The sequence below is a fragment of the Pieris brassicae genome, chromosome 6, assembly GCF_905147105.1.
Source record: "Pieris brassicae chromosome 6, ilPieBrab1.1, whole genome shotgun sequence".
Classification (NCBI taxonomy): domain Eukaryota; kingdom Metazoa; phylum Arthropoda; class Insecta; order Lepidoptera; family Pieridae; genus Pieris; species Pieris brassicae.
In genome coordinates, this window is record NC_059670.1 from 20,883,971 (window position 1) to 20,903,667 (window position 19,697).

General features: G+C 32.5%; 1 protein-coding gene across 5 annotated transcripts in view; it reads right to left on the reverse strand.

The window, feature by feature from the left end:
* The window catches only part of LOC123711327 (trithorax group protein osa), a 70,468-nt gene that overhangs the window by 50,073 nt on the left and 698 nt on the right, over positions 1 to 19,697 (reverse strand). The window contains exon 2 of one of the 5 annotated variants that reach the window (XM_045663851.1): positions 19,086 to 19,289. The exons of 3 other annotated variants lie outside the window; for them this stretch is intronic. In XM_045663851.1, coding sequence (XP_045519807.1) covers positions 19,086 to 19,108 — 23 coding nt within the window. In that variant the 5' untranslated portion in view covers positions 19,109 to 19,289. Of the gene's footprint in view, positions 1 to 19,085; positions 19,295 to 19,697 lie in introns of all 5 variants that reach the window. One more of the 5 variants, XM_045663850.1, reaches the window with a different exon arrangement.

The window sequence follows — 19,697 nt, forward strand, 5'->3', positions numbered from 1 at the left end:
GAGTACACGTGTTATACTAAGAACTCAAAATGCGTTATAACAGTACCGTGTTATAAGTGGGTTTACTGCATTTTTATCATTAAATGGGGGTAATGATTCCTATACGACTTAGCGACGTCTCCCGTATATCTAAATACATTATTGACTCAGAGCAGTCATACTTAGTTTATTGACGTTTCTGCATATCATTATTAGACAATATCTAGTTTTAAATTAAGTAACACATTGTTACAAAGATAACACACAATTGAATCCGTCAAATAGCTGCCAAATCTGTTTTAGAAAGCTAAAACATCACACACAATTTTTTGCTATAATAAAAATGAAAACCACTCAATTAATCAATGTTACAGTAGAATCACGGATTACCATCATCATATTAAAATTTACGCAACTTAACATATTATAAATTACATAACCTATAGTCAAATAATGTGTCAATTATTACCGTGAATCGAACTTACGACTTCCGTAACACGGAAGTCGTACGTCTAATAAATGCTTGACCACTGATGGCTCAGTATTATTATGGTTTACAAAAGCGGCTGATTTCGTTATGAAGTGATACCGAAACCTGTGCTCCGTAATAAAACATACATTTTAAATTTATATCCAATTGGCAAAGCTTGAAATAAATATCTAAACATATTTATTTATTTACACATCGCAATACAAAAATACAATACGCGATCGTTGCCCAGCGCTCCAGGCAACCACTGTGAGAAAAAAAGTGTATGCTAGAAGTACAAAACTACATAACATAAAACTAATGGAACAAAATAAAGCAATTAAGACACAATATATAAACAGTAAGAGGGACAATATAAACATATATAACACTTAGACCGAATGATTAAAAATTCGCGTCAAAACAAATAAGTTACCATGGGAACCGAAATTACCATAGCAACCCAAAGTCAACGGCCTAAGTCCCAGACAGAAGTTCGAAGTTAACTTTCCCAACTCCCAACTCGGGTCGTTAAACAAAGTTTCACAAAGTTCACGAGACGTCGAATCTATATTCTATTACGCAACAAGGTCTCAAACGAGGCCACTTTAATATTAAAGGTCTAGTCTTATAAATTTGAACGCATACATGAACTTGGATAAGCTACCTATATCAAAACTATAAAAACAAATCTTATGAAAGCTTGACGTACATTGTAATTTAGCTATCAATTACAATACACTTTTATAAAAAAAGCGTTTAAGATCCTATCCCAGCACGAATGTCTATAAACATTTTCGTCATAAAATGAATTCAATGTGTCAAAAATTGGCTGTTTGGTTTTTTTTCTACCGATCGTGTATCGATCTCTCAAAATGGATACATAAACTACTCAACTCCACGATATATTTTTTTCCATTCGCCATACAAGAAACGATGACTAACAATGTGATTTTTTGTATGTTGGCGACCGTATAGGCCCTTAAATCTAGTTATTATTCAAGCACTAAATTAGTGTTTTAAGTAAATTTAATTTTAGCAACATGTTTACTACCAAAGGATTAACATACACAAAAAACAAAACGATTTTGTAAGAAAACTCGGGTTTAAAAACATCAAGATAAACACAATACACTCGGTCTTATATAAGATACATATCAGAATTTTAAATTACCAACCACTTGTTATAAAATGGGCCATAAAGTTTCGCGCAAAAACTACGCTACTGGACTATTATTAAATTAACGACTAAATAATATGATTGGCGTGTTTATACAATATTAGGTGTGTGTTAGTAAAAGTGTTTTACGAGTTATTTGATTTATATATACTATATATATGTTTTAACCTATTAGCATTGTATACTTAAGCATTACAAGTCACCGAGCAACACCAGGCAGGATAAAACGGTATATATTGTATTGTAAATCTATATAATAAAGAGTACGTGAGCCTCGCTTCGTTGCATATTAATTTCAAACGCCTGTTTTCAAAGTAAAAAAGCAAGTCGAATGGATTTTTAATATCGCCAAAAACGCACACACTTATACATCCCCACATTGCACACACACCTCAACAAGCATCTTAACGTAGTACTACAAACTAAGTTTAAGAATAAAATCTACTTAACCAATCGAAAGATTGCCACGTGTTGTTAAACTATTAAGCAGACACACGACCGTGAAGTTAACATAATTTCATAAAAGCAATTCAAAATTCGTATTCGTCCTCGCCCAGTTTTACACCCAGCTCAGTTTACGCTTATTCACATAAGTTAATACACCTCACAATCAATAATTAAACCAGACAATTAACCGATTCATCCCGATGAAAAAACAACACGACCGTAGAATTGAAAATGAGAAAATCAGCTGATCCGAGATCCCGCTTACAGGCAATAAACATAAATGCCATTCGAGCTTCATTCATAAAATCGTTCACTTGAATTATTATACGGCCACGGGTGTAAGCGTGTGTAATACGAATCATTTGTGCGCCTTATTACCAAACAATGTCAATTATCGAGTTTTTATTTACATTCTTGTTTGAGGCGTTTAAGCGTTGCCGGCCTATCATTTATCAGAACGTTTCGTCTCTTCAAGATATTTGTATTACTATGCCATTGTCTTTTGTCGATTAAAATATCGATCAGCCTTCTATAATAAAGTTTGTTCTATTCTGAGCAACAGGTTTAGACTAAACAATGATACATAACACATTAGTTTGCTTATTTATAAATTCGGATTTTACGTTAAATTGCACATTTAGTGATAAACACTAAAAGCTTTTAACGAACTTTATGACCACCTAATTACTTTAACAATTACCAAACGTGTCAATTTGTAGTTTATTTATTTTATTACTGTTAAATTTTTGAAACATAAACCTTCTCATTATAATTAAGCACTTAACGCAATAAAAGGGATATTTAACACCAAATTTGGTATGCAATTATTCCATGATTTTTATACGAATACCATAAATTGATCAACTGTTACATGAAACAAAGTTCGTAATATAAAAAAAAAATGTGTTGATTAATTTTAAGCACATATATGCATTACAATGTACAAGATTTGGGAATCCTTTTAAGTACAAAATACCGGTGTCAGGGTTCCCAGCACTTCCATAACAAACTTAATTATACATTCCTTAAAATATATTTATATATAATTTAATTACATCTTTTATTTTATTTGTTTTTTGTTGGAATGTGTAATCATCATGTTTCTAGTACTTTACAGCAGCCGTTGTGAGCGAGACTGCTATGATGTTGATGGAATTTGTCGATCTACATAATTGACACAATATAGCCAAGTACCTAACACTGTGTGTTGTCAAAAATCTATGTTTCCAAGTGCGTTGCCCTTTTTAAAATTGGTACGCTCTTTCCTTAAAGTGAAATTGGTTCGAAAATAGTTTGCATACATAAGTTGTGGAAGTACGGACGTCCACGTGATACGGTTAGAATTTCGTATTCTGCCCGCCAATGCACGACCTCTTCTTCAGACATCTAATGACACCTATCAACCGACACGTCTTACCCTCGCATTCATAACATATGGAGGTCATATGTAGCGTATGCCTTAACACTGCTGCTAAACAAAAGAGTTAGACTCTCCTCTGGGTGAGATTCAGACACGCGTGAACTATGGCTCGCTTATGTTACATTCCAATACATTTAAACGTACGCAAACTAATCACAAAGTATCATTTATGAAACACACTCTTAGGCCCGTTGATTCTAGAGACATAACCACGTCCCATATAGAAGAAAATTAATAGACAATTCCGCCATACTTGTCTTTCTAAAAAACACAAGTGAACAGTTAAAAGGGGTAGATTGTTTGAAGCCCCTATACCAGCGAAATGGTTGAACCCTCCGTTTGCTCTTGTTTTAACAACCATTAAGATATTTGAGTGGTGGAACACTGCATTTTTCAAAGACCTCTAGATAGTTAAAATGTTTTATTTAGCTCGATTACGCTTTAAACGAATCTAGTTAATTGAAGTACGTTAGTGTTGTTTTGGTTTTGTTTTACAAATTTTTTGATAAAATTATGAAAAAATCCACTAATTATATTTAAGTTTTGGCATTTGATATTTATTTTGGATTAAAATCTGCCTAATTTTTTTCAATATTCAAATCTTAAAGCTCATTAAATTCCCGCTTGAACTTTACGTGAAAATTTTATTAGTAAAAGTTTTCGCTTAAACTTTGAGCCCGAGTTAACTTCGGTGTCAGTTTTTGTAGATATATGAGTTAAAATTAACAGAAAATTAGGGGTTGCGGGATAGTGACACTTACAAAAACCGTCGTATCAAAGGGATCATAAATTTAAGTGCAACCTCAATTGCAATTGGCATTCTTGAACATTATCGAAAACAAAAATGTTGCTATACAATTTATGAGTGTGAAAAAAACTAAATAGCACATTTTGGCTTAAAGTGTGTTGTTTGGGCTTCTAATTATTAACTAACGTTAGGTTACATAACTCGCTTCACAAAATTTTTCTTGTATATTAAGAGGTAATTAAACTATGTGTTTCTATCACTATTATGAATACATACTAAAAACTTTACTATATAGAGTAACTAGAGAGCTCTTTCGTGACTTGTATAAGATATATATTCTACAGACTAAAGCGAACTATCCCATAATAATAATTTATTGCAAGAATATGGTACAAAAAGGTAGTAAGTTCGCATATTCTGCCACACACAATGGGGCGCAAATTTGTCTTTAAAGGAGTTTTACATTTTACATTATGAGTCATATGAATTAGTGAATTCTTATGATTTGTATCATATCAATTAAATTTATATCAACTACAGTGTCTCACGCAAATAATCATTTATTGAATAGTATTTTTTTTCCAAAACACCAACACGATTTAAAAAATGTAGTTTTTAGACTATTTGATCAGACTTTTTTATAACTGTCTCTAGTCTGAAGATCTTTTAACACTTTTGGTAAATTATTGTTAACCTTAATAGCCATATGTCAAAGACTTCTCGCAGTAAAATAAATTCAATGTTAAAACAACTCTGCTCCATATGGAAGATTGTTATTAACGTCAACGGTTATAAAATTAAGCAATGCACGAGAGAGCCGGGACGCACCGCTAGTTAACAATAAAACATTTGAACACAAACAAAACAATACCAGTAAATATGTCAGAGCTCGCATTGAGCAGCAACTTTCCTCGGCATTCTGGAAACTGGGACAACTCCTGTTTAAATTTTCTATTTCGGGCCCGGGTATAATTGAGATACTAAACGCGCAACGTGTAGATTCGGCTCTAGATCTACACGATTACTTTTGGTTTTTATTGCAGCAAATTTTTTACAAATTTCTTATGGTATACTAATAAATAAAAGCCCATTAAATTTACAATCACAATTACAAAAATTAGAATATACAGTTTAGCTTTGCTGTATACATTGTTTACTTGTTATAATATCCTAGCTTCCTTCATTACCATTGAGCGGAACCCTCCAGCTTCAGATCCAGCTATTTTCTAATATATCTATTCATGGCTTTATATATATATATACATTCGATTCTATCCAGTTTTTTTGGTGATAACCTAATATCATTGATTTATTTTGCGCCTCCGTAACACGTTGCACTTTGCTCGTAAGCACTTGTCATTGTATCCTCAACTTGGCGTGTTAAATAACATTTCACGAGTTAAATAAATTGAGAAAACACTTTTTAACCGGATTGAAGCTATGTATTATTATTAAAAATTTATAATTATTTACATTATTTAAAATTTTAATTTTTTTCCGACGTTTCGCGTGCTTTTCAGCTTGCTTGTTCACGGTGACCACAATAAATAATTATAAGTTTTTAATAATAATACATAGCTTCAATCCGGTTAAAGTGTTTTCTTAATGTGTAAAAACTATGTTAACAAAAGAGCTATATAAATACCTGTGAATATTAAACCAAGTCTAAGCTACTCCTTAATTTCACCGAGTCCTTGTCCTTGTTCTGTGTACGCCGCGGGCAAGCGTAAGTCATTATAAAACATTTGCTATTCATGTCTCTTCATGTATACCAGTGGGGCACTCACAGGGACAAAACAAATTATGCCCTCAGAAATATGCTCGTTAGATATTTTTTTATTATAGGCTTTTTATTAGTAATACGACAGGTTACACTTGCGAGCCTTCTGGCAAAGTGGCCGTTCCGTTATATATGTGGCTACGACATCGATGTTCTGATGTAGGACATGCAGGTTTCCCTGCGGTGTTCACCTTCACCGTAGTATAATCCAATGGTAGGTACACAGCAGTGAATCGAACACATCAAGAGTACCGCTTAGAATGAGCACATTTTGACACTGTTATACACAGTAACATTAACGGCATCATTATAAAATCTAAAAATAACTTTATCACTGAAATTAGCATTGGAGCAAATGCTAAGTGAAAGTTCTCGAGTCTCGAGACGGGAGTTGTTTGCGTAATAGGAAACGATCCAACACTGCAAAACTTGTTGAAAGAATATCACCTCAAAAATGTTTCGCAACATTCTTTGATAACTTTTTAAATCGGAGGATTTTCATTGTTGTATTTCAACACTTGCTAACTCGAGCGTTGTTGATACTTTATGCTTTGATCTATAATAGTTATATGATAAATGTATAACTAATTTATATTATAACATATATGTGTCATAAATATTCTAGATAGCTGACAATTTTTATATATTTATTTAGTAACAATTCGTTGCAGATAGATAAATAGGGCAACTGGCGGCCTGTCCAGGCCAACCACTGTAAGAAAAAAAATGTATTAAATTAGATAAGTTGAGCGAGAACCAAAAACAACCAATAGTTATTTAGACAAAACAAAAAAAATACATGAAAAAGAAAAAAAAATGCACATGAATCACGATAATTTCAGAGATCAGTCTCACAACAGTTAGTATGAAAGTAAGAGACACGATGTGGTCAGGTAATGTTTGTACAGTAGAGATTTAAAGGAAGATAAAGGAGCTAAGCGAATAGGGACAGGAAGTGAACTCCATCACCTCACTGCAATGATAGAACATACCTGAATGACACAAGTAGAATCCTTACATTCTTAACATTTATTCGCTTTCAAAGTCATAGTCAAATAATTTATTTCAAGTAGGCTTATAAAAGACACTTTTGAAACTCAAAATTACAAGTAAAAATATTAAAAAGAAGAAGAGAGTAACGGAGAAGAATGAGTAAGAAAATAGTAGAGTAATATTTTGTATACATTAATTTGATAATTATATATCAAGACCATGTACCATGAATTAAAAAAAAATACAATACTAAAATAAGCTAAATTATTATGTTGATGGTGTTCATATATTAACTTTTATCTTAATAATAAACTAGATGACCACACTAAATTTAAGTTATTGTTGCATTCTTCAAATTTGCTTGATTGGCAGATGAATACATAACATAGAAATTAAACTATATATATATATATAGTTAAATTGTAAGCTGAATTTTTGTTTATAATTCAGAGTGACTTAATTTGTTATAATAAAACGATTAATCAAATATTTAGATGTAATAAGATTTCAAGCGTTCTTTGTGCACCCTTAGAAAATAGTAATAATAATAATAGTTAAACAACTATTTAATGATCCACCTACAAGTATCAACAGAAAGTTGGCATGCATATGCTAAAAAAAAACCATGCCAGGATATTTTCGCTATAGTACGTGGAAATTTCTAAGGATAACGACCATATTCAACTGGCACTAAGTTTGCAAGGCCTTCGAGGAACCAGAGCAACGCAATGACCTTTTAAATACGTTATCAAAACCGGAACGTGAATTGATTTTATCGTGACGTAGCGTCAACTTCTATTTATAAAGTGAGGCTCATAGTTATATCCTGACTTCATACACATTGTGACAAATACCAAAGGTTCATGTTAATCTCCAAAACCTTAACGCAATTTTTGTCCAGTCGGTGATAAAAAAATTTCGGAAGGCTGACGCAACATATATATACAAACCGTTTACGACAACATCGTTTAGAACATACCGCTTATATTGACCAAAATCAAAAGTCCCGGCTGAATTCTATGTAATAGGTACTTAATAACAACGTTTTTTTATGTTATAGCAGGCAAACGGGCAAGAGGCTGCTCACCTGATATGAAGCGATACCGCCGCCCATGGACTCACATTGCCAGAAGGTTCGCAAGTGCGTTGCCGGCCTTTCAAGAATTGGTACGCTTTTTTCTTGAAGGACCCTAAGTCGAATTGGTTCGGAAATACTTCAGTGGGCAGCTGGTTCCACATAGTGGTGGTGCGCGGCAAAAACTGCCTTAGAAAACGCTCAGTTGTGGAACGACGGACGTCGAGGTGATACGGATGGTATTTTGTAATTTGCCTTGACGTCCGATAATGAAACTCAGCTGCGGGTATTAGACCGAACAACTCTTCTGAACACTCCCCATGGTAAATGCGGTAGAAGATGCAGAGAGACCCAACAACGTCATCGGCTGTTACGACTATCGGTTTTTACAACATAGGACGAAATCCCCCTTCGATGTCGTTATAACAAATTTTGACTGCATATAGATTTTACATATATAAGTAAAACTTATCTCTGCTCGTTTGCTGCTGATCGTTTAAGTTAGTATTAAAGTAACTAGGGTGTTTTAAGTAAACCCTGTCTCTGATTAGTTGGAGGTAGAGTTAGACCGCTTCAAGGATTCGCATTCTGACCACAGTTAACCAAGTGGAATCGCATCAGCTAATATAAATATTGGGTGCCGTTGAAAGGAAAGTATCGTGCGCAAGGATAGTCCATGATCCTTGCTGAGAGGTCACTGCTGGCGTAAACGGGTTTAAATTTAACGACCGTTTATAATTATGAAGGTTTCATGATAATTAAACTATTCTTTGCCTTACTAAATATCATGTGTTCGCACGCAAAGTAAACGTTGAAGCACGTTCACAGCGCACTAAAATAGGTATCGAGTAACTGGTATGGTGTGGATATTTCTTGATTCTGTGTACTCCTAAACCTAAGTGACGTCAAGCCCGATAATATAATAGAATAAGTTATCATAACAATTCATTTTCTACACTCGGAATGCTTTAGCAGAGAATACAAGGAGGAATACATATTTCGCAAACAGTGTGTGTTAGTGTTAGTTAGATATATGTCAAAACCGTTTACAACAACATACCGGTTATATTGACCAACAATCAAAGGTCCATACTGAAGTCTATTGTATTAGGTACTTAATAACAACGTCATCATACGGCTTTTACGACCAAATATGCGTAGACCCTTCGATGTTGTTATAACAGATTTTTACTGTATATATGTACATATATAAATAAGACAAAAAGCAAAACGCATTCCTTAATAATATATAAACTAAAATACACTGACTATAAATACATGTCAACCTTATTTACCAACATTACACATACATTCAGAATGGTATGTATCTATATTTCAAAAATATCTAAATTTTGATGTAATTTTAACTGTTCCCTATATATAACTGAATGAAGTCTCAGACAAATTTATCGATATGATATATACACTTTCTAAATTAAGCACATATCAAGATTCATGAAATTACAACATAACGGTCAAATTGATAACCTCCTTTTTGAAGTTGATAAAAACCAAATGAGAAAGGTAATTATAACGTATGTATAATAATCATCAATAAAGTATGCTTTGAGAGTTGGCCTAGTGGAATTAACGTGCGACTCTCATCTCTGTGGTCGTAGGTTCGATTCTCGGCTGTGCATCAATGGACTTTCATTCTAAATCCGCATTTAAAACTCGCTCGAACGGTGAAGCAAGGCATCGTGAGGAAACCGATTTGCCTTAGACCCAAAAAGTCGCCGACGTGCGTCAGGCACGGTTGATCACCTACTTGCCTATTAGATTGACAACTGATCACGAAAGATCAGATACAGAATCTGAGGCCCAGACCTAAAAAGTGCCACTGAATTTAAAGTATGCAAACATAGTATATCATTCATATTTATATATTCCAATTCGTAAATGAATGATCAACTTCTTTTACGTATTTTTGAAGCTGAAGCAATGATTGAATTTACGCACACCTTTTTAGATCAGTTAAAACTTGAACTAAATACGCTCGCGACGACTCGAAATGAAAGCATTTGGTTTGGGCAACACCTTTTGCAACGCGTTACGCAACCTCCACCAGGCAAAGATTTAGTAATTAGCATGCTAATTGTAAGTAATTAAAGTTTTTTTCAATGTCTGCATCACGGTCCACGGTCATTGTAAAAAAAACTGTGAATTTAAATGATAATTATAATTTAAACGATGCGAGTCATCCTTAATATTATATATCGGTTATCAACGAAAATGTATTATGTAGTTATGGGTTGATAGGAGCAGTGTTGGCCTAGTGGCTTCGTGCGTGCGACGCTCATCCCTGAGGTCGTAGGTTGTGCACCAATGGACTTTCTTTCTATGTGCGCATTTAACATTTCGCTCGAACGGTGAAGGAAAACATCCTGAGGAAACCGGCTTGCCTTAGACCCGAAAAGTCGACGACGTGCGTCAGGCACAGAAGGCTTTTCATTCATTCATTTGCTTGCCTATTAGATTAACACATGATCATGAAGCTTGAGGCCTACCTAAAGAGGTTGTAGCGGCATTGATATATGGTTTGATAGGCCTATGTTGTCGAAGGAAACTAATACATAGTTTAAAAAAGCAAAGATTTTCAGTTTATAAAATAATATAATAGGGAACAGTTGAAATTACATCAAAATTTAGATATTTTTGAAATATAGATACATACCATTCTGACTGCATGTGTAATGTTGGTAAATAAGGTTGACATGTATTTATAGTCAGTGTATTTTTATTAATTAATATATTGCCCGGTTTTTGAATAACTATTATGTGTATTTTAGTTTATATATATTTTTAAGTCCGGGACTTTAACCGGGACTTGAGCGCACGCACTCTGGTTTGAGCCACACACTTAAGTGAAGTCCACACTGGTACTATCGTTTGTAGATCATTTTATACATTAACCTAGACTTAGGAGAGACGCGTGAAGCTTATGACTGATTATTTGGGTTAAAATTAATTAAAATATTATATTAAATAAAATAATATGAATACAATTGCTGTTCTTATTATAATATAGACATATAAAAATTTATTTAAAATAAATGAACCACTTTCGCTTTGACGACTATAAATAACACTGAGCACGCCAAACTTCGGGATATTCAAACTTTGTAACTACAAACTAGGCTTGAATAAATGAGTATATAGTGCCGACTTTACAGTAAACACACTCATCTCGCTCTATCACAGCCTAAACATCATTCGATTGAAAAGGACGAATACTTAGTTGCAGTACAAGAATAGAATTAAAGAATTATTTGTCCATTAATTAACAAAAACCAGATTTTCAAACACAAACATCGGATATGAGTCACACATGATAATGTTGAACATCTCCACTTCTCATATATCAAAGAACGTAAAACTTGCTACGCAGTATATAAAACATTAATAAAAAAATGTGTTGCTACGCAGTATATAAAACATTAATAAAAAAATGTGTTGCTATGCGTAAATACTGCACGGTCTTTCTTGAAACCATGTTAACCGAGACAGGTAATATGAAAATTTTAACGTGGTAAAAAATTATCTGCACTAGCACAACTATTAACGTAAAATGTAATATTTTATAAATATAATAAAGTTGAATAAACTATTTCAAATGAAACAAATCAGTGGCGCTACTTTTGTCAATCTAATAGGCAAATAGGTGATCAGCCTCCTGTGTTTGACACACGCCGTCGACTTTTTTGGTCTAAGGCAAGCCTGGTTGCCTCACGAACACCTTCACCGATTGACCTTAGGCATAAGAAGCAGTAGGCCAACACGGCTATGACAAATATATGTCTATCTAACCAGCACAATTAATGGAATTTATGTAGAAATAAAAATAGAATAAACGCGTCTCAGCTGTCCGAAACTAACATCTACCTTTACGAATACTTGAGAAAACTATACATTTATACTATGGGTTGCAACGCTAACCCAAAGATGAGGCTTTGCCGAAAGAATTCATACAAACATTCGACACATAGTTATTCTTGGCATTGGCGGCCTTGTAAGTCCTAACTCGAATTGGTTAGATAATAGTGAGCCCGTCCACATAGTGATGGCCGCAAAACCGCCATAAAAAAACGTTCAGTTGTGGAACGACGGACGTTGAGGTGATACGGGTGGAATTTCGTATTCTCGACGTCCAATGATGAAATTTAACTGCAGTTAACTAACTAACATACTATACATAATTCTGTCCGCTAGTCCACTAATCGCCACACCAAAGTCACATACACTGAGATAGTCTGTGTCAACCCAGTGGGCAGCGATGAAATAACTCAAATGTACTACATTATTTGCATGAGCTGCCATCCAAAGGCGTACGCCGCAAACGAAGCATGCAATTATACACCTAATTATGTATTTAATATGCGCGCACTGCGCAGGGTTACGCATCAGCTGATGCCAGCATTAACGCTAATTTTATCCATCTTCAAAATAGGAGGTGATTTCAAAATAAAATGTACCCTTGGAATTTTATGAGTACGTTCATCAACGCTTTTTATTATTATTTACCTAGATAGTTTATCTAATAATTTGCAATGCAGCTCTTTGGGACATTTGATAAATAGATCAACAATCTTTGAATTCAATTCATCGAAACAATTGTATTAGGCCGTATTGCGCAGATTTCCTTAAGGCAGCGAAAAAGAAGCAGAAAGATGTCCGTTTCATGAAACTTCCTTACTTAGATTTGGTCGTAATTTATATATGTATATTATAGAGTAGGTATAACTTTTTACATAGAACAGTTCAAAGTTAAAAGTTAGTATTTAGAAACAAATATAACATAATTATTATGTGCTGCAAATGCTAAATTCAAGGGAAACACTAAAATGTGAGGGCAAAATTAGAAATACAGCCCTAAGCAATGTCAATTTAAAAATACACAAATTGATTATATATTCATTAATTTTTGAATAATATAGATAATCCTTTATGTATTTATTAATTATTTTTATATAGTAAAAGCGACATAAACATATAGCAGTTGCTAAATTAGATATATTTGTTTGTACCATTTATACTCGAGCTGGTTTGTGTCGCTTGCTTGGCATTTTTGTATAGTACGTTGTGCTATCTCTTTCCATCTTTTGTCCCGCTCGCTCTACGTCAATACTAACGAACGTATAGTGCTTTTTGTCTGAGGCAAAATTCACCTAATTTCAGCCAAGACAACTGAGTAAAATTGTCCTGTCCTAATTGTTCACATTGAATAGAAAATACAATTGTAGTTGTAATTCCCGTCGTCACACATCTAAACAACTAAAGTTTAATTCATACTATATTCCACAAAATTTAAAACAGATTTTTTTTAAACTTTCAACAACCACCAATCTTATATAAGTGATATATCCAAGCTGAATATATAAACATTCATAATCATCTAAAATATCCTTAGCTCTGTATTTTATATTCGAAAAAAAAATCTCTATATATATTTGCCACTCAAGACAAGTTAAGAAAAAAATAAATTATAAAAATTAACCGTTGGTTAATTTAAATAAACAAAACATTGTCATGCGCTGTGCACAATACAAAGATTGCAGAATTTTCACGAATGCAAATTATAAATAGCCAATATATTTAATAGATGAGGACAACCCTTGGGACCTTGGAGGCAGTGGTAAGCGGCAAAGGGCCGGGTATAATTCATCTTTAATTATATGTGTTTAAATAGACTACTATAAATAGATACATCAGCAAATTTTCTATAGAGAACTTGTAATATTTAAGTTATGAACGGAACAGAAATGAAATTATAACATTTATTGCTAGTTCCCAAATCCAGGGCCACGTAGACTAGGTAGGTTATGCCCAGGGTAGAAAGGACTGACAAGAACTGGCAAGAAACTCTTCTTGTTCAAATTCACAACTCTTAAATTGTTAACTCGGTGACAAACTATTATGTATCATAAACAGTCAAAATGGAGGAGGCCTTTGCCCAACGGTGGACAAACCAAAACCTGACAATGCAAGTATATTATTATGGCTCCTAAATGTTATATACCTAATGTTACAATCCGCCCGTGGACACTCGCAATGCCAAAGGGCTAGCGAGTACGTTGCAGGCCTTTGTCCTATTGTTTAGAATCCATATAAACTTCAATGTTTATAATTAAATTTCGGAATTTTTTCTCCTCTCTTCGTTTTGGTATGTTTTTTTTAAGTCATTAGTTGTCTATTTTAATATTAACATTTAATTCCTTAGTATAATTAAGTTTAGAATATATATATTTATATAATTAGAATTGTCTTAAAGAGATCGCTTTGTAGGTATTAGACAGTTGCAACATGTTTTTTTTTTCAGTTTTTTGTTAACAATTCTTGTGGAAAAATAAAAAATATAACTAATAAAACGTTTGACAGTTCAAAAAATATTATTTCGACTTCTATTATGTACTATTAAAAACTCTATATACACTAATATATCCCTTTTCATTGTAGCGTAATCACGATTTGACAGAAAGAGACTCGTATATTCATTGGAGCTGTATTATGACCGTTTAATTTTTATAAAAGGTTACCATAAAAAAATAGTTAATATTTATTTTATTATTATTTACAGCTATAGTCGAGTCAAAATACGCTTGCTAATTTTCTATGGCAGTTTACTCACTATGACGTAAACATTACAGGAGTAAAATTCAATATCCTAATAATAGCAATGACCGATTGTAAAATAGATTTTAAGATGTTTTTATTTGTAATATATTTATATATATATTAAACTACTATTAACATTAATCATAAACCAAATTGAATTACTCCCTGTATACTATTCAGTTAAAGGATAAAGATGTTTCTAAACTAGAAAGTCAAACACAAACACAAGGTTTTGTTTATTGTGAAACTCGTAAACAATACGACAATCGGTTAAAAATTAATAATTTATTAGTTAACTGGATAAGTCGAATCGTGTCGTGCAAAGTAAAAACTTATAATAAATAGAAATTTCTATAAAAACATTTATATTGTTTTAATTACAATGGCAGCTGTATATACAATTTATCCGATTAAAAAAATGACGATTGCTTCACAGTAACAGCTTCAAAGAACAAACGTATATTCCATACTTATTGTATCTCTAATATTCTATTATTTTGAACAGTCATTACCAACAATGATAAACTATTCAATCAATATATACTTTCTTTAATATATGAAAACTGGGCGTAGCGTGGTTATAGGATATTCTTCGATAAACGAACTGTTCAATATAAAATTAACTTTCCTAACGTTTAATAGTATAATATTAAGAAGATATAAACTATTATATAGTATATTTACGCAATAATTGCATCACCTATAAATCCATAAGTATATATCACATCAATATAATATTGAAACTAAAATATACCAAACAGGGGACTGCACAAATAAATGCGAAATATTCTAACTTTACAAAGTCATAATATTGCATGGAGCGACCCACTTCAGTTGAGTTGGCGATAACGAAGATATTTCCAGAGGCCTAAGCGACACTACAGATCGGTAGACCATAATGAATCATCAAGTCAAAGACTTCCATGCCTTTGACCGAAAATTCCTTGTAAACAATGAAAACGACAGATTACATGTAGCCCATGTATGAAACATTTTATATATACATACAACTATTTAATAACAATTCATAGAACCGATATGCAATTGTTGTTACCAACTACCGGAATATTATTTTATAAAGACCTTAACCATACAAAGAAAAAAAACATTGATATGTATTCCAGAACTAAAATCAGGAATCAATCAAAATAAATAAATCAATAGCGGTTCAACCTTAAAAAGGTCTGTACTTGGCATCAGATATCTGTTTCATGGTCAATTGTCAATCTAATAGGCAAGTAGGTGCTTGACACACGCCTACGACTTTTTTTGTTAAGCGAATGTGTTTGCGCACATAGAAAGAAAGTCCATTGGCGCACAGAACCTACGACCTAAGGGATGAGAGTCGCACGCTGAAGCCAACACAGCTCACCATGAACCAATCAACTTTCATGAAATATAACCGACTTGAAAATACTTGTGGTTTACAGTGTTTGTCGGGGATTTTTAATGCGAATTTTAATGAATTTTTTCATGATAGTACTTAAAATACCGTGTCTTGGAAAACGTTTATGAAAATGCGTCTTTGTTTCGCCGTCTCGTCGAAAGACTCAAAAGACATTGAACTATCACCTCTCAATGTCAGTGATAAAATTAATGGAACCATTATAATTAAGCGCTTAATCGCTATTACGGATGTGACGAAAGCAATGTAAATAAGTACTTCAGTCAAAATTTTTGTGGGTTAAGAAAAACAAGAAATAGCTCACAATTAAAATCATAAAAATGAGGATGTTAAAACTAGGTATTTAATGAGTTTAAGATAAGTAAGATTCTAACAGCTGTTTTACTATATATATCAGATAGTACCCGAAACAACACATTATTAGGATGATGTGCAAAATACCAAAATTCCACACTAAAGAACAAATAACCTACTGTAAAACACAATTCAGTGGCAAGTTTAAGTGAGAATCTTCTCAGGCATGCAGGCAGGAAAATGATCAAAGAGTTTTGACAAACACCTGAACTTACAATCGCACCTCATAATGATTAAGTTATTCAACCAAAACCTAAACCTTAGCATTACTAAATAGAACAGAACAAATTAAACAAAAATATTACTTTTGAATTGGTAGGTACTATGTACCATTAAATATAGTAACTAAACCTAAAAAGAACAAATAAGTCTAAAAGAAAAGTAATTCAGTTACGGGACATGAAGATATTAAAAACATATAGTATTCAATTTAGATCATATTGTATTGAATGTTGAGCTAAAATAAAAGAATATATGTATTCCATAGGGTTGCCTCTAATTGATTTGGTATTACACACACATGCAATTTTTTTTACTTATTATATTGTAGATGTAGAAATACATGTCAAAAGGTTAATGTTTATTCCTTGTATGGGAATCTGTTGTTCTAATGAATAATTAACAAAATTGTAGTTCAATGTCACTAAAGCAGGATTTGTTCAGATATGACCTTGAACTATTGGGAACAGATAACTTGGCTATTTTAATATTTATTTTAAATTCTATATATTAACATTCATACAAAATGTATAGTGACAGATTCAATCAAAACAATACAATGACTATTTCATTACATAAATGTGTTTGCAACACTCAGGGGGACTCACTGAGTATGCCTAAGTTAGTGTAATACCTATGGTATAAACATATCGGTTTTAAAATAGTTGTATGTAAAAGGCATTTTGTAACTTAAGGTATAAATTTAGACAAAACCCATTTCTTTTGGGGTGTCTGTCCATCTGTGTAACTATGTTCAAATACCTAACAACAGAATAAGTTTTGGTTTTCACACTTAACACAATAAATAGGGGTAAGTACCTAAAAATATTCAACTTTAGTTATTGATATTAATGACATACTGAATCATAAAATACCATAACATAAATAATTATAGGACTACAGGCTAAAAATAGGCATACATATCTATACCCTATGCTGTTACATAAGCATGGAAATCCCAAAAACCTGAGGTTCAAGTCAATAATTTATTCATATTGGAAAAAAATATTATTAATCTTATATGCAAATTTAAAAAAGCTGCAGAATAATCTCTACATGTGGTAAAAACATGTATGTTATAAAGTTATAATATAATCTTAATAAAAAAATCCATAATTAGTTATAACTAATCATATTATTTATGTAGTGTTGACATGGAAGTAATTAAAGACTGTATTACATAAAACATGTTTAACTCAGTCTTAAGTTTATATTTTTGTTTAACTGAAAATTGTGTATAAAACCGAACAAACATAACTACATTAAAACATAACACATTATATTTTCAATAGAAATACAAGTATGACACAATCCTTCGCATTTAAACTAACTATTCAATTATCTAAACATGATATGATACTGAAAATTACAAATTAATTAATTTTACGAAGGCTTATAAAATATTACATTCAACAATAATAAAAAAAATTACATGTAGATTTTGGGTTAGCACAATTTTGAACAAACTATAATGTGACTTTAATTAACTTTCAAGACCTAGTTCACAAGTGCTGCTTGCAATTCTTAATTTATATTTATAATAAATAGAAATAAGCAATTAAGTTTCAGCACTACCAACCATGAATTATAAGTATAATTACCTACTTATTAAACCATTATTCTTTATGGTTCAGAGGATCGGCACAAATTACAAAATAGGGGTCTCCATCACTGAAATATACCTAAGTATATAAAGTTTTTGACTTTAGAGTGGTTGTACTTTTACAGTGACAAAACTGTTGTAAAAGTCCACCAAATATTGAAATGATTTATCTTAAGACAGTCATAATGATAAAGTTAGTCATTTCTACAACCAAACGATTTAGTCAATTATAAAAACATAGCTGAATACAAGAATAACTTAGAGTTTCAATAGCTTTGTATATAAAAAAGCTAGTTAGACCAAATAATGTAATCATAAGTGAAAATCTCGAGAGAAAATTAGTATCAATTTAGTTGAAAAGATTGCTGAATAGTTTATTAGAGATGTGACTTATTTGAGATAAGCACAAATACTAAAAATATCAACAAGGCAGAAATATAACAGAAAGCTATCATTACTATAGCTAAAGTAAAGATTTATAAAAAACTAATGATTAAACAAAAGAAGTTAAATTTAGCTCAAGTAAATTTAATCAGACTATATAAGCGAGTATTGATGTTTGAATATCCATTGATTATGATTGTGAGGTATATCATGTTTGTAAAAAGGTTTATACATTTATAGTTGTATTTGAGGATCATAATATTGACTAAGTACTTGTTAATCATGTCAGGGTCAAAAGCAATAGAACAACATCACCTGAGATACCAATAGCATCAGTTTTCATAAAAGAATAACATGGCAAGGCAAAGAATAACTTGGCATCACTGAACTCCTTGGAAAATAGTGAAAAATAATTACCAATTAATGTGGAACTGCTGCATTTGATAGACGGTTGAAACAAAGATTATGTACTGTCCTTGGTAACACAGTTTGTATTTGGCAAACACATTTTTTACACACTATCAACAAAGTATCTATAAAACTTGTGTTCTTACATACACTTTTATGCTCACTGCAGTATCCAATTTCTTGACGATTCGCGAATTCAGCACAAATCACGACCTAACCTCAAAATGCACACTAATTGAAACAAATGACAAGCACAGATGTTTTCAAACACATTAATTATAGACTCGATGTAAACACAGCGAGGATGTTACGCGAAATTTGATAAAGAACGTAAAAAGCAGCCGTTCATGTTAGCAGTATAGATTTGTGAGCAAAATGCTTTGTTTGAACTATGTACGTAGTTACAGCCTTCGCTCATCGCTGCACTATAGTATAGATATACGCGTACGTTAGGTATGTATCGTGCACGACGTATTATATGCACATAGCCATAATTCACTCGGTCGTTTCGTGAGCGCCAGGCGAGCCCGACTCAAGAACGGCGGCCTCCCACCGCCCAAGATGGACAAAGGGCGGCGCGACAGGCTGGGTATTGACAAAAACTGTAAACACGACTGACTT